The sequence below is a fragment of the Moesziomyces antarcticus genome (genome assembly GCF_000747765.1).
Source record: "Moesziomyces antarcticus DNA, scaffold: scaffold_v10017, strain JCM 10317, whole genome shotgun sequence".
NCBI classification, from domain to species: Eukaryota; Fungi; Basidiomycota; class Ustilaginomycetes; order Ustilaginales; family Ustilaginaceae; genus Moesziomyces; species Moesziomyces antarcticus.
Window position 1 is genome coordinate 246,202 of NW_014638993.1, and position 13,089 is coordinate 259,290.

At 59.9% G+C, this 13,089-nt stretch overlaps 5 protein-coding genes across 5 annotated transcripts; 3 read left to right on the top strand and 2 right to left on the bottom strand.

Annotated features, from left to right (window-relative positions):
• Window positions 1-675: 675 nt before the first annotated feature.
• PAN0_017d5484 (uncharacterized protein) lies at window positions 676-1,123 on the bottom strand (the record flags this gene model as incomplete). The annotated part of the gene is made up of 2 exons (XM_014799058.1): window positions 676-948; window positions 1,040-1,123. The coding sequence occupies 2 exons, from the start codon at window positions 1,121-1,123 to the stop codon at window positions 676-678; spliced, it is 357 nt and encodes a 118-aa protein (XP_014654544.1).
• Window positions 1,124-2,216: 1,093 nt separating this feature from the next.
• PAN0_017c5485 (uncharacterized protein) lies at window positions 2,217-2,696 on the top strand (the record flags this gene model as incomplete). The annotated part of the gene is made up of 1 exon (XM_014799059.1): window positions 2,217-2,696. The coding sequence occupies one exon, from the start codon at window positions 2,217-2,219 to the stop codon at window positions 2,694-2,696; it is 480 nt and encodes a 159-aa protein (XP_014654545.1).
• Window positions 2,697-4,063: 1,367 nt separating this feature from the next.
• Window positions 4,064-4,438, top strand: PAN0_017c5486 (uncharacterized protein; the record flags this gene model as incomplete). Its single annotated transcript, XM_014799060.1, has 1 exon — window positions 4,064-4,438. The coding sequence occupies one exon, from the start codon at window positions 4,064-4,066 to the stop codon at window positions 4,436-4,438; it is 375 nt and encodes a 124-aa protein (XP_014654546.1).
• Window positions 4,439-8,793: 4,355 nt separating this feature from the next.
• PAN0_017d5487 (uncharacterized protein) lies at window positions 8,794-10,416 on the bottom strand (the record flags this gene model as incomplete). Its single annotated transcript, XM_014799061.1, has 1 exon — window positions 8,794-10,416. The coding sequence occupies one exon, from the start codon at window positions 10,414-10,416 to the stop codon at window positions 8,794-8,796; it is 1,623 nt and encodes a 540-aa protein (XP_014654547.1).
• Window positions 10,417-11,100: 684 nt separating this feature from the next.
• Window positions 11,101-12,957, top strand: PAN0_017c5488 (terpenoid cyclases/Protein prenyltransferase; the record flags this gene model as incomplete). The annotated part of the gene is made up of 1 exon (XM_014799062.1): window positions 11,101-12,957. One exon carries the CDS (start codon window positions 11,101-11,103, stop codon window positions 12,955-12,957), a length of 1,857 nt encoding a protein of 618 aa, XP_014654548.1.
• Window positions 12,958-13,089: the final 132 nt, after the last annotated feature.

A 13,089-nucleotide genomic window follows, 5' to 3' on the forward strand; every position in this document is an offset into this window, starting at 1 on the left:
CTGGTAGCAGATGTAGCCTAGGCGCCAAAGTCCTCGAGCTGGGACGACGCTGAAATTGGCAAAGGAGCGTCAAGGATGGTGAGGTGGTGCTGCGAACGCTGACGGAGCCTAAGAGCCTAGAAGCGAAAGGACAGATACGGTCCGGAGTCTGAACAAGCGATCACGATCGAGGGAGCAGAAAAGATGGGTGGGTGGGGGAGGGGGCATGAGATTGGCAGCCGTTTGTGAAGTCGCCTTTAAAGGATGAGACGGCCGACTCAGCTGGCGGGCGGCAAGGGCAGCGGAGATGGGCGAGGCTTTCTGGGCTGATAGGGCCGGGCCGCGGATGTGTTGATTGGGAGGGCGTGGTGGTGGACTGGATTGGATGCAGTCGACGGGGTTTGGGCCAAGTGCCGAAGACGGCTGGCGGGCAGAAGCCAGGTTCGGAGTTGCAAGGGCACCGAAGGGTAGAGCGACAGTGGGATGCATCGATGACCCAAGAAGCAGGAGGCGTGGACGGCGGGATGGAAGCCGGAGCGATTTGGGCGTGGGCGTGGGCGGCAAGGGGCCCGAGAGGACACCCAGCCGCTGTCTCACTCCGAGGTGACGAAAGCATGGCGCCACCCAGGCAAGAAGGCAGGGAAGGCACGAGGGGCACAACGGAGGAGCGGAAACGTCTGTCAGTCAATCAGTCGGTCAGGGCAGGATTAGAGCGGTGCATGTGCATAGCAACACTGCATTCGACCTCCGCCATTGTTCTTTGGCTTCGAAAAAGCGAAGGGGCCCAACGAAGGGAGGAGCGAGTCGCGGCGGCAGGAGCGTCATCATCATCAGCAGCAGCCATTCGAGGCCACCAGCAGCGTCGTTGGCGGGAGGGCTGCTGCTGCCGCCGTCATGCTCGGTGCCTGGCTCGTCGGGCTCGGCTGGGTCCGAGCCATGGAAGGCAGGAAAAGCGCCAAAGTGTGCATGCTGGGTCGCAGGCAGGAAAAGTGAGCTCTATCCTTCGCACCCACATTTCCTGGCGAGGTGCCTCGTCGACCATGCACATCGCCAAATCCACCTCGGCTCGGCACGCTCGCTGCTGCTGGCTGGCTTCCAACGGAGGCTCGCTCGACGTGCCGACTGCCGCGACATCTGATTGCATTTTCGCCTCTCCCACATGTCGGTGCCCGGCTCCACCTTTCCACACTTTTTGTTTTATTTAATTTCGAATACAAGACCCTCTGGAGTCGCTCGGCATGTGCCTGCTGAAGAGTAATTCCGATGCATAAACCTGAATAAAATAAAATAAAATACAGTAGCCCCGAGCTTGCGATGACATCTGGCTTGATTGGCTGCCATTCACGATTGTCCGGCTGCATGCCTAAAGCAGTGTGGTGTGCATGGTCGAGAGGGCATTCGGCTACGTCGAGATTCTCAAGCTTGGTCCGCAGGGCAAAGGACGATCAATGCTGCGAGCTTTGACAGCCGCAGCTGCTGCTCAGCACCGCTTGCATGCATGTACGCAGCGAGACGGTCGGGCCACAACAGCACACAACGCCGCGGAGCGCTGCGGCCGTCTGGCTGCGCGTTGTCAAGCACGCACAAAACACAGCTGAGCCTACTCGGATCTCAGTTGACCGCACGCTTTGTTTGCTGAGCAGAAAGCTTTGCCCGTCGATGGCCTCCGAGACTCGTTGGCAGTGCCTGACCTTTCGGACACGACCATAGACACCCAATTGCTCCCTCAAAGCTATGACAGACGAGACAGTTCAAAAACAGCCTCTTGAAGTGCTCTCGGAAGCGCCGAGAGAGCTCATCTGCGAGGGTGCGGATGCAGTTGGCCGGGGCTGAAGGCAGGATCGCGATCTTGGCCATGCAGCTGCGACGCGCTCCCACCAAGACTGTGGGAGAGAGTGTGGGAAACGAGGGTCGGAGCGGCCTGCACGCGAGCTGAAGCGAACAGGCGCACCGCACCAACGCACGCTCGCCTGGGAAAAATCCGCGGGAGGCAGCGGGTAATCCAAATACGCGACAAGCGACTCGACCAAGGCACGCCAACCTGCCGTTGCGGTACAGTAGAACCCGTTGACCGTGACTTCGTTAAAAATCCTTTCTGTTTTTTTTTTTTTTTTTTTTTTTTTTTTTGAAAATTTTCGGCGGCGGCAAGGTTGCTCGCGGTGGGGGGAATGCAGGCTGCAGGTGGCTCTCTCGGGTTTTATTAAACCACCGTTCGGAACTGCAGTCGCTGCCTACCCATGCTGCAACAGATGCTTTTCGATTTTTTGGCCCTTGGCGTTGCGTCGCGCGTGCCAGTGCCCATCTGCACCAAGCGCCAGGGATTCGGACGCGCTCCCGTCGGCTCAATTCCGGAGACGGGTCGGAGTCGAGGCATGGCACAAACTGCGCGGGACGTGGAATCCAAGCAAGCTGCTCTTCGGGCTGCTCGTCGGTCGTCGGGCTGGGGCTCGGGCAGGGCACTTCTACACACACTCATGCAGCGCGACGCCGGCTTTGAGGGGCAGCGCAGGCAAGGAGGCGAGAGAGGGCGGCGCGAGGCGCGCTCTGCTGCCGTCGCCAACAATTCATCCGGATGGGCGACAAGCGAGACATCCTTTTGCACACACTACCGCTCCCGTTGGTGCCAGGTGGCCAACCGCCTCGCCTTTTCCGCGGCGTTGTGCGGATGTGTAGTTGCGCCAGACCTGGCATTCGAACACGCTGTCTCCCAGACGTAGTGTGCACTGGATCTCAGTGCGAGTCCTTAAATAAGGCTCTGCTTGCACCGCATGATCCTGCCAAATTGCATAGGAGATTCGAGTAAGTTACAGCGTATTCGCGGGTAGGGCGCTAGAACGTGGGGAGAGAGGGAAGCCGGCGAACACTTCGCGCGGACAGCCAGCATGAATTCAGAAACGCAGGCTCGAAAGAGTCGGAAGCAGCTCGGCCTACGTTCCTTTTTCACAACTCGACAACGGGGCCTCATTCAGTGGCATGGGATGCCGCAAATTCTGAAGCGGCGCTCCTCTCTGCTACGCCCTACGCAACCCGACTGCGACAGCCGTAAGATGAGCACCGTCGTGAGCGTGGACTAGCTCGGGATCGCCGAAGATTAGACTCCATTCGCTTGCTGCAGCGGCTGAGACACTTACTTACACGCAAGGTTCAGGCGTGTCAGACCTTGCGCAGCTGGGCAGGCCGTTCCGGGCAAGCTTCGCAAGGCAGCAGCTGACTGTATACGTGGTGGAGATTGTTCGCCAGGCCGCGTTCATGCCTACATCTTGCGGCGGCTGACGTACGATTCGCGCTCGCCAGCAAGCATGCCAGAGTTGCTTCGGGTAGGGATTGGAAATTCATGCCTTTTCACTTCGCACCTCTTTGCAGAAAGGAGCTTACAGATTTCCGAAGCATGACAGGGCATCCAGCGCGCTTGCTCAGACACCGAAGTGAAAAGGCTCATTGTTCGTTAGAGCGGAATTGTCTGCATTGTTGCTTGCGCCCGCCTCGAGGTACGCGAATCAAAGCATCTGGCTGCTAGAGATTCATGCTCCGCCTCAGTTGCCAATGTGCCATTTTGATTGGGGTCGAGCGCCAAGCGAATTCGCGTTGAAAAATTACCGAAGGTGCCACCAGCGGCTTGTCGTTTCAACCTGGCCCCTGGAAACCGCTGTTCTGCGGGAGCCGGCTTAGATATAAGCCAAGCCACGCTGCGTCCGTTGCGGCTCTCGTAACAAGCTGTGAATGTTTCGGCAGGCTCCGTTGGAAGGTGGGCAAGTCTTCTTGCCAAGACCTACAGTCTAAGAAAATGCGACGAGGGCCCTATGATCCTGCGATTCGCCTTGAAAGCGCCGCGCCGGGTTCCGAAAGTATCCGTGGATATCCCGACGACGGACAAAAAAACATAAGCGCGGGGGAGTTTCCGAAAGCATGCGCGGTTGAATGTTTTCCTCGTGGCCTGCTTTTCTTCTCTTCGAGCTGTGATCAGCATCCATCACAAGATGTCGATGAAGCTTGCAGGAATCCGTCGGATGTCGCTTCTTGCTCGCGCATGTTTCGGTGTTGTCTGTGCGGACAGAGTGAGACAAATGAGACTCCGCTACGGGGCATGAAGGTTACTCCATCAGAGCGTCCGAGACACAATGCAACTCTCAACATAGCCACCGGAGAGCTTCCGAGGGAGGAGCGAGCAGCTCGGTCACGCCCAAACAGCTCGGCGCGTTTCGCTCTGTTGGAATACCGTAACTCATGCACAAGTTCGGCAGCAGCCGAGCATTGCTTCAAGGCATCGCGCCTGGTGTCGATCATTGGCTTCGGCGCAGGTCGACAAGCGAGCCAAGCACATGCTCTCACGCTACTGCAGCTCACCAGCTCGCCAGATCGCAAGACACTTTCGGGTCTGCATCCTTCCGCACGGCCTTCTACGCTGCAGCGAAGCATGTCGCTCAACCCTTGCTCATCGTACCCCAAGATTGTGCTTTAATCTTCCAGCTTCCGCTGCTGCTGCGCGCTCTGGACGGGCCGAATGAAGCTCCGCCTCGATTGATCACGCGTTTTGTTCGGTTCGCGAGGGCATCAGTCGAGGGACCGTGTTTGAGGGAATCCCAGTCGAAACTCCGACCAGAACTGGGTCGCCTTGACGGCCTCGACGTCAGACGGCGGCGGGTTTCAGCACCAAACGGGCGCGAGACCACACAGTGTCTCTCCCCCATCAGTGAGGGTCCGGCGCGTCTGGCTTCGAATCCGGCTTTTTGGATTGCAGCCGCCTTGTTTGCTTCCGTCGGGATCAGCTGCAGGTGCATCATGCGGGCCGCTGCCCCCTCCTCCCCCCTTCCCTCCCTTACTTCCTTGGCCAGTTTCCATACAGACACTTCGCTTGCTGCTCCTGTATCTTAAGCCGCACGAGCTGGTGTCTTGGGCTAGATGACCTGTTGCCCGCCTCCACCGACTTCTTCTCCGCCAGAAGCGAGCATGAGCGTGCGAGAGAGATGGCGGGCGCATGCATGGACGGTCATGCTCATGCCCTCGCATGCCGGGTGGCTTTGACCGGTTCGGAGATCTGCTCGGCTCGCCTGAGCTTGAACCTTGGCATCGCCTCATCCGCTTCGCTTGGGCAACGCCTCCGTTCCTGCTGTTCCTGAAGGCGTTTCTCGCATCGCTGTGCCTGGATCTGTCTCGCGCTTTGCCTTGCCTTCCAGAACGGCTCTTCTTTCTTGACATCATCTTACAATACTTGCTCGTCACGGGCGCAGCGCTCACAGTCTCTCCTCTTTGTTGACGGCTTGCACGGCGCACGGGACGACGTTGTTGTGCCGACGGACAAAAGTGCCCATTTGCATGGTTCATGCGTTCCATTTTGAGATTCGCAGGACTCGACACGCAACCATGCCAGCCGAAGCATCGGAAGCATGACTTCCTTGCTGAGTCGAGTCGCCAGGTAAGTTGGTGAGAAAGCGTCATCCTCCGTCTTTGGCTCGGAACTCGGACCACGGAGTTGACCTCGTGTGATGCATTGGCACATAGCCGAGCCCTCGAAAAGTCGGGGTGGCGTTGCAGAGCAGAATCCAAGCAACGACGCGCCCACCTGACAGCAGCGGCCCCTCGCTGCCGCTCCACACGATGCTTGTGCCTGCCAAGACCCCGGGCACGTTGCTTGCATCTCGCCGACGCCACAGATGGACCCCTTCGAAACTCGAACTGGCTTTCGACGTGCACGGAACGATGAAGACCTGTGCCCAAAAAGACGCCTGCTGCGGCACGTGCGCGATATCGGTGAATTCCGCCCCGATACCGACTGCCGGTACAAAACATCGGGGACAGGGCCCAAAGCTCTTGCGTGCTAGCACGCAAACGTCGAGTCCATGGTCAGCGAAGCTGACACTCAATCGGCATCCGAACTCAGATCCCCCAGGGCGAGGAGAAGACCGGTGCAACTACAACATCGCCGGCCACCGATTGGGCAGACCTGGGTTGGCCGAAGCTTCGTCCCTGCTGGCCGTTGTATGTGCTTGAGCGGATGCCCCCTGATCTGCAGACGCGTCAAAATCTCTCTAGGATGTATCGAGGAGAAAGCGAGACCGCTCAGGGGCACACAGCAACTGGGTTCGGACGGCCAGAGTCCGATGAGATTGGTCTAGTTTTAGCGGTGGGAGGGGAGACCGCGTGCTCGACTTCCCGCTCGCGTGTCGGTGAACGTCAGCCGATGTTCTGGTCTCGAAGCTAAAAAAAAAAAACAAGCGCTCCCCGAGGGTCTCGTCGTTTTCGCCGGATCGACCCCTTCCTCAAGTTGAGACGCTGCACGTGCCTCTCGAGATGAACTGCTCCCGCAGAGACTGTGCGGGTTGCATCGATGCACTAAGTACGATGCATGAACAACGAGGAGACGGGTGCTGCCACGATGCTCACGAGGCAGTCGCCGGTATTGAAAGCCACGTTGCCGGCTAGCAGCTGAGGATGGCGGTGACGCTGGATCTGGAATGGATAGCGAGGAAGCCCAAGAGATTTCGCCTGACGCGGTCGGATCCGATAGACTACTCGCTAAACCGGCGGGGGGTTGGGTCTACGACGTTGTCTGCTGGAGGGCAGAAGGGCGCGGATGCAACGGGCTCGGAGCAGGCAGCTCGGTTGCGGGTCGAGAGGGAGAGAGAGAGAGAGAGAGAGGCTGGCAGTGCCTGATTCACGGCGACTCCGTCGAAGCACGATGCCCCGGCTCGCTTAGGTGCGGAGATGCAAGTGCGATGAGGAGGCCTGAGAAAAAAAGGGAAAAGTGCAGCTGCTCGCCTCGGATAGCCTCATCGCGGGCCATCCGAGCTACCGGACTATGGGATCGCTTGAATTGCTGTGCACCAAAAGGCATCAAGTGAAAGCGGCAAAGTGTGGGCCGCTCAGGCTCGATGGCAGGAAGGTGGAAGGGTCTGATGCCAGATGGAGCTAGATTGCCAGCGCAAAGTCGATTGACGAGCGACGCGATGTGCATGATCGTGGTCGCGCTCCGTCTCTCAGTCTGGCTTCCGACCCGAATTTTTACACCGTCTTGTTTGGCAATCTCTTCTGCTGCATGGCCCTCCGAGGACGGAGAAATTGTTGCCTTCTTTTGCCCAGGGGGAGGCTTTATGCAGAACTGCAGGACCGCCCTGCATGAGGTTCGTTGCGCAGATGTCGCGTAGGCGGACTCGCCTCCCCCTCTCTCACACGCAGACCGGAGCCGGCATGGCGAGTCGACGACGTTTTCAGCAACGCTCTTCTGCCGCTTGAGCGTGAGCTCGCTCGCGAGTCTGCCCTCCGACCCGGCCGGGACCTGTTCATAGGTCGACGCAATGGACTGGAATGGACATGGAGATGCATGTCGGTTGTAGTCGACACGCATGAAGCTCCAACGGAGCTCAATCAATCTCTAGGCTCTCTTTCATGCCGCGACCTGCGGAAGCCCGTGGCCGCACACACACCGTCCTGCACCCAGGTAGAAGCGAGCTGCGTCAAGGTGGCAAAGTCCAAGATCGCACAGCGAGCAATGGGGACGTCACTTGATCGTCTCGCTTCGTATCTGAGCGGTCTGCATGGCCAGTTGTGGCGGCAGTGGGGCGAGATAAATTTGCAACAGCAGCTCGGTCCACAGCCGAGCCAGCCACGAATATGCAATTGGTTCAACTTGGCGGCGCCGGTTTTTCCGAGCCGGCACCGTTTGCAATGCGCTTTGCAACACGAGGCTCGCCTTTCGATGAGGTCGGCCAAGATATGAATGGCTTGCATGCTGTTGGTCTGCTCCATGCAATGCGCGTCGACGCACGAGGATCCAAGGGCGCTTGCTCCCCCTGCAAGCGCTGGTGGTGCACCGGGAATCCACACACGGGATTAGGCGAGCGGCGCTGTCTCGCGTCCCGTCTCGGGCGGGCGACGTGGCCAAGGCATCCACCGCTCGAGTGTTTGGCTTGCCGAGCAAGACCGCCTCGGGGCATCAACGTGCCACCCAGGCGCCGCCCGCCTTCGTGTCAATCTCGGAACCGGAGCAGAGGCAGCATTTGCATGGACGCTTCGGAGCCTCGCCGCCTTTCCCGCCCTACAAAGCTACTGCGGAGAGCTACTCGAGTCGGTTCGGAACGCGAGCTCGGAACCGGGCGTTGGTAACGCGAATCGACATCCCGTCGACACGCGCTACTCTTTGGGGTTTGGGCAGCCGACTTTGCTTGGATGCAGAAACGGCAACCGCGTCTGGCGATCGCATCTTTGCCATCGCGCCTCTTGCAGATACGCCACAGTGATGAGCTCAGCCAGACGTCGCGGGCTCAGACCAAGGGTCTTTGCCGACTGTGGTGCCAGGCACGGTCGCTCGACCCCAAGTCGCCCTTATTGGACGCTACGTCTCGCTTATCGCAATCGCATGAGAAAGTCCACTGCGAGCTTCGGCGTCTGTCCCAATTCCGAGCCCAACTCAATCATGCACAGTCCACCCGGGTCGCAGTGTGTGGCTTGCCAGCCTGCTCGGACTTGAATCGTCCGACCGACCCCAGGCGTCCAGGCGTCCAAGCAACGCCGCCCTTGTCGTCAGCCTTGTGCACCGCCGACGTTCCGTCTTCCTATCTCCGGGCCGCCGCCCTCAGCCCATCAGGCTCGCTGCGATCTGTGTTGATGCAAAGGCTACAGGTGTTAGGCCAGAAGGAGACACACTCACGCACGTCCGACCCCATCAACATGACGACGTCAAGGCCCTTGCATCTGACAGACCCTCTGATGTGGATGTCTATGTGTGTATGGAGTGTCTATCGTATTGTACAGCGCATTGCAAGAGGCGACAAATCTATGATGGTGTATGGAGAACAAGTAAGGTGACTTTTCACGATGCTAAAGCCAGAAGGTCTTTCCGAAGGGCACGGCGAGGAGACGATTGGGGTCGTCGGGAGACGTGGCTCGGAGCTCTTTGTGGAGCTGCCAGTAGGGGTCGTCCCACCGTTCGTCGCTCATCTGCCAGGTGCCCCAGTGCATGGCGAAGGCGCGCTTGCTGCCAATGTCGCGCGTCACCTGTACCGACTCGGTGACGTGCATGTGCTGGATCTGCATATGCCAGCGCGGCTCGTACGAGCCGATGGGAAGGCACGCCACGTCAAACGGTCCGAGCGCGCGACCGATCGCGGTGAACAGCGACGGCGAGTAGCCCGTGTCGCCGCAGAAGAAGAGCGACTGGGCCTCGGGTGTCGAGCCTGTGGCAGATGCGCGCTTATCGCCCTCGCTGTGCACGCGGACGGCGTACGAGTTCCACAGCGTCGTGTTGGTGTCGAGCGGTGTCCTGGCGCTCCAGTGACTCGCAGGCACCGCGGTAATGTCGAGCACCCGTCGTCGCTCAGAAACGTGGCCATGCCCGGATTGCTCTGCATTGGGCGCGACACGGATGGTGAGCGGCAGCCGCGATTGCTGCCACCAGTCGAGCTCCACAATGCGCTCCGCCTCCACGCCGTACTGCGCGAGAAGCCCGGTAAGCCCGACGGGCACCACGAACTGCGTGCGTTTCGGGATGAGCGGGAGCACGCTGATGTCAAGATGGTCAAAGTGGTTGTGCGTGAGCAGCACGACGTCGATGGCCGCGTTGGCGACGAGTTCCTTGATGCTGCACGGCATGGGTCGCAAGCGGGTAGGACTAAACAGACTTGCCACGGGCTGTTCGCCAAAGACTGGGTCGGTGAGGATGGTGACGCCGTTCATCTGGATCAGGCAGGTCGACTGACCGATCCACGTGAAGGACGACTGAGCTGCATTCCGCACGGCAGGCGCCGCCGCCACATCGCCGGTGCTCGCTTTGGACGCATTGGTCGCTGATGCGAAGAGTTCCGCCCACTTGATGCGCTCAACCGGCAGCAGCATCTCGATCTTCTGCCTGCCTTCGTCGCTCTTGTTGTCCGCCTTGAAGCCTCCGTCCCACCAGATGCGTGGTTTGTAGAAGACGCTGTAAAGAAGTTTCCAAAACACCCACTCCCAAGCCCCTTGCTCGCGCCATTCAGGCACGATGTTGGCGTAGCGTCCGAGCACCTTGAGCGAGGAGAAGCGGTGGTGGATACGTGTGATCTCCGAGTCAGTCGCACCGCCGTACCACGATGGACCTCGAGCCGTCGGCTCGTTCAGACTATCCGAGTCAGAAGCGTCACTGTCGGCATTCGTCCCGTTCTGCTTCAGGATCTCTTGAGCATGTTTCGCTTCGGCAGCGCCGTTGGCACTGGAGCTTGATAGCGGTTTTGCGTTGCGCTTCGAGTCCGTGTGAGCGAGCACGCCGACGCGCTCCGCGACACGCACGCCCGACGAGATAGCATGCGGAGGCAGCAGCGGCGCCCTGAGCGGATACTTTCGCTTGCGTGCGGCGAGCTCGCGCCTTCGTATCGTCTCCTGCGCGAGATAGTAAATGCCCCAGCCCGCAACGTAGAGAGACGAGACCGAGACGAGCGCCGTCTTGAAGTGCTGCGGCTTCGAGGGAAGCATGACGGCGACCCCTCTGAGCAACACGCCCGACTCGCTCGATCCTTGTCGGCGGGAGCTCCGAGTGAGGTCGTGCTCACACGCTAGCGGTCGCAAAGCGCGGAGAGTAGAGCTGTGATTGTCGGCCCGACCGAAGCTAGGATGGTGCTGAATCAGCCGATGAGGTTGCGGATGTGAACGCTAACCTTCGCAGCTGGGTGGAGGCTCTCAACTTTTTTTTTTCAGAGCCTTCTTGCCCTGCGGCTTCGGAATCACCACTCAACGGTATCCGGAGAATTTCGGCAGCGGCGCCGGCACCAGATCTGTCACTCGAGTGCGAATCGGGCTTGATCCGACGAGAAGTCCTCCACTTTGGCGGTCGAAGGTCCCTTTGAAGAGCTTCGCATGCACGTCGTGAGAGCGCGAGCCGGACCAACACAAAGGGACCCTGGATTCTCTCACGCCGCGTTGCTGGTCCCCTTTGTTCCGTCGACTTTCTTCATTCCGGCTCGGTCGTCTTTGCCGTCGCTGCGCAAAGTTCCCAGTGCAAGCGCTCGCTTGAGCTGTTGGAGGCTTTATCCCACTGGGCAATCAGCAGGGGCCAGGCTTGGCTTTCTTCCACCAACTAGCACTGCCGATCGTGCCACACACCCAAAGAGCCATCGATCTTGCCCGCTCTTACCCCAGCGATCACAACTCTAGCCTGCGATGCCCGCAATCAAGGCCGCAGCATGGCCATCGCCACTCGACAATGTCTTCACGCAGACATCGGATGACCAGGTGGACACCGAGACCGCCATCAACGAGCTCTTCTCACGCCTGCGCCCATCACGCTTCGACTTTGCAAAGGATGCTTCTGCGCAGTCAGGCAAGGACAATGCCATGGTCAATCCATGGCTCTCGCCAGCTGAGCAAGAACAGCAGCGCGCACAGGCGTCTGGTGGGCTCGAGACCAAACCGAGCCTTGTGCTGGAGAGGCAGGCCCACGTCGCCTTCCTGACCAAGCTGCTCGAGCCACTTCCGGGCGCGTACACGGCCTTCGACACCAACCGCTCCTGGCTGCTCTACTGGATCTTGCATTCGTTCGACCTGCTCTCCGTAGCTTTGGATCCCAAGGGCAGAGCTCGTGCCATCGCCACGCTGCTCTCGTTCCAGAACAAGGCGACGGGTGGATTCGGCGGCGGACCGGATCAGATCTCGCACCTCATGGCCACGTACGCGGCAGTTTCAGCGCTAGCCATCATTGGAGGTCCCGGTCCTGCGCCCACTGCAGAGGATGTCGCCGATGGCAAGTCGGTCGAAGTGGGTCGCGGAGGGTGGGATGCCATCGATCGACACAAGATGCGCAGCTGGATCGCCAGCCTCAAGCAGCCCGATGGCAGCTTCCTTGTGCATGCCAACGGCGAGGTCGACGTGCGTGCTGGCTACTGCGTCGTCTGCATCACTACGCTCCTCGGCATCTCCAGCCCGGAACTGTTCGACGGCATGGCTGCATTCATCGCTAGCTGCCAGACATTCGAGGGTGGCATCGCTGCCGCGAGCCAGCCGACGTACAGGACCGAAGCTCTAAGTTCCGGGCCAAGCGGCATTGCGCTTGCATCGGCCGAAGTTGCTCGCCCGGCGCTGGGGGAAGCACACGGAGGGTATACGTACTGCGCAGCAGCCAGCCACCTTGCGCTCTCGCTGCTCACATCTTCCCTCGCTGAGGCACCGGCACCAGCGCAATCCGCGACCGCGCCGAACGCTGCAAAAGGTACACTGCTGCCGGCAGCCGCGCTGGACCAGGAGGCGCTCATCCGGTGGGCGACGGCGCAGCAAGGAACGCCGTTCGAAGGAGGAGGATTCCGGGGGCGCACCAACAAGCTCGTCGACGGCTGTTACGGCTGGTTCTCTGGCGGCGGCCTGTTCACCGTGCTTTCGGCCATGGTCGAGGCGGGGCTCATCGAAGAGGCGAGCAACGCGGGTGCATCCGATGGACACTCCTCGCGCACGCACGACTGGAATGGCATGCTCACCGTCCCGTCCGCGCCCGTCGTCCATGCCGCGCCCGCCGACGCGGCCAGTAGCGGGGCAGGCTCGTGGAAAACCGAGTCGAGCCTAGATGCCGAAGGAGCCGACGAGAGCGAGGACGACGTAGACGATCTCTCGCCACTCACGCTGTTCGACCGCATTGCGCTGCAGGAGTATATCCTCGTGGCGGCTCAGCGTCCAGCCAAAGAGGGCGGCGGACTGCGCGATAAACCGGGCAAGCGGCCCGACGCTTACCACACCTGCTACAACCTCGCCGGCCTCAGTCTCGCACAGCATTCGGTGCGGCTCAGCCCAGAGACCGCCAAGGCGCTGCAGAAGAGCGTCGCTACAGGTGTCGCGGATGCGTGGAACGCCAAGGTGTATGCGACCATGCTCGCATGGACACTGGTGCAGCGCGACGAGATCGTCGTCGGTCCAAACGTAAAGTCGGGCGAGGCGCCGCAGAACAGGCTCAACCCGACGCATCCGATCTTCAACATCACCTTCCCCAGAGCCAAGACTATGATGGACTGGGCCTACGCGAGCTCCTCGTAGATGACACGAAATGCAGTCACAGTCACATGTCTCCGAGTGACCACCTCAGAGTTTAAAGTTGGTGCTCAGATCGTGCGGATGTGCTGAAGGTTTGTGAGAAGGAATCGACTTTGTGATTTCAGAAGACAGGAT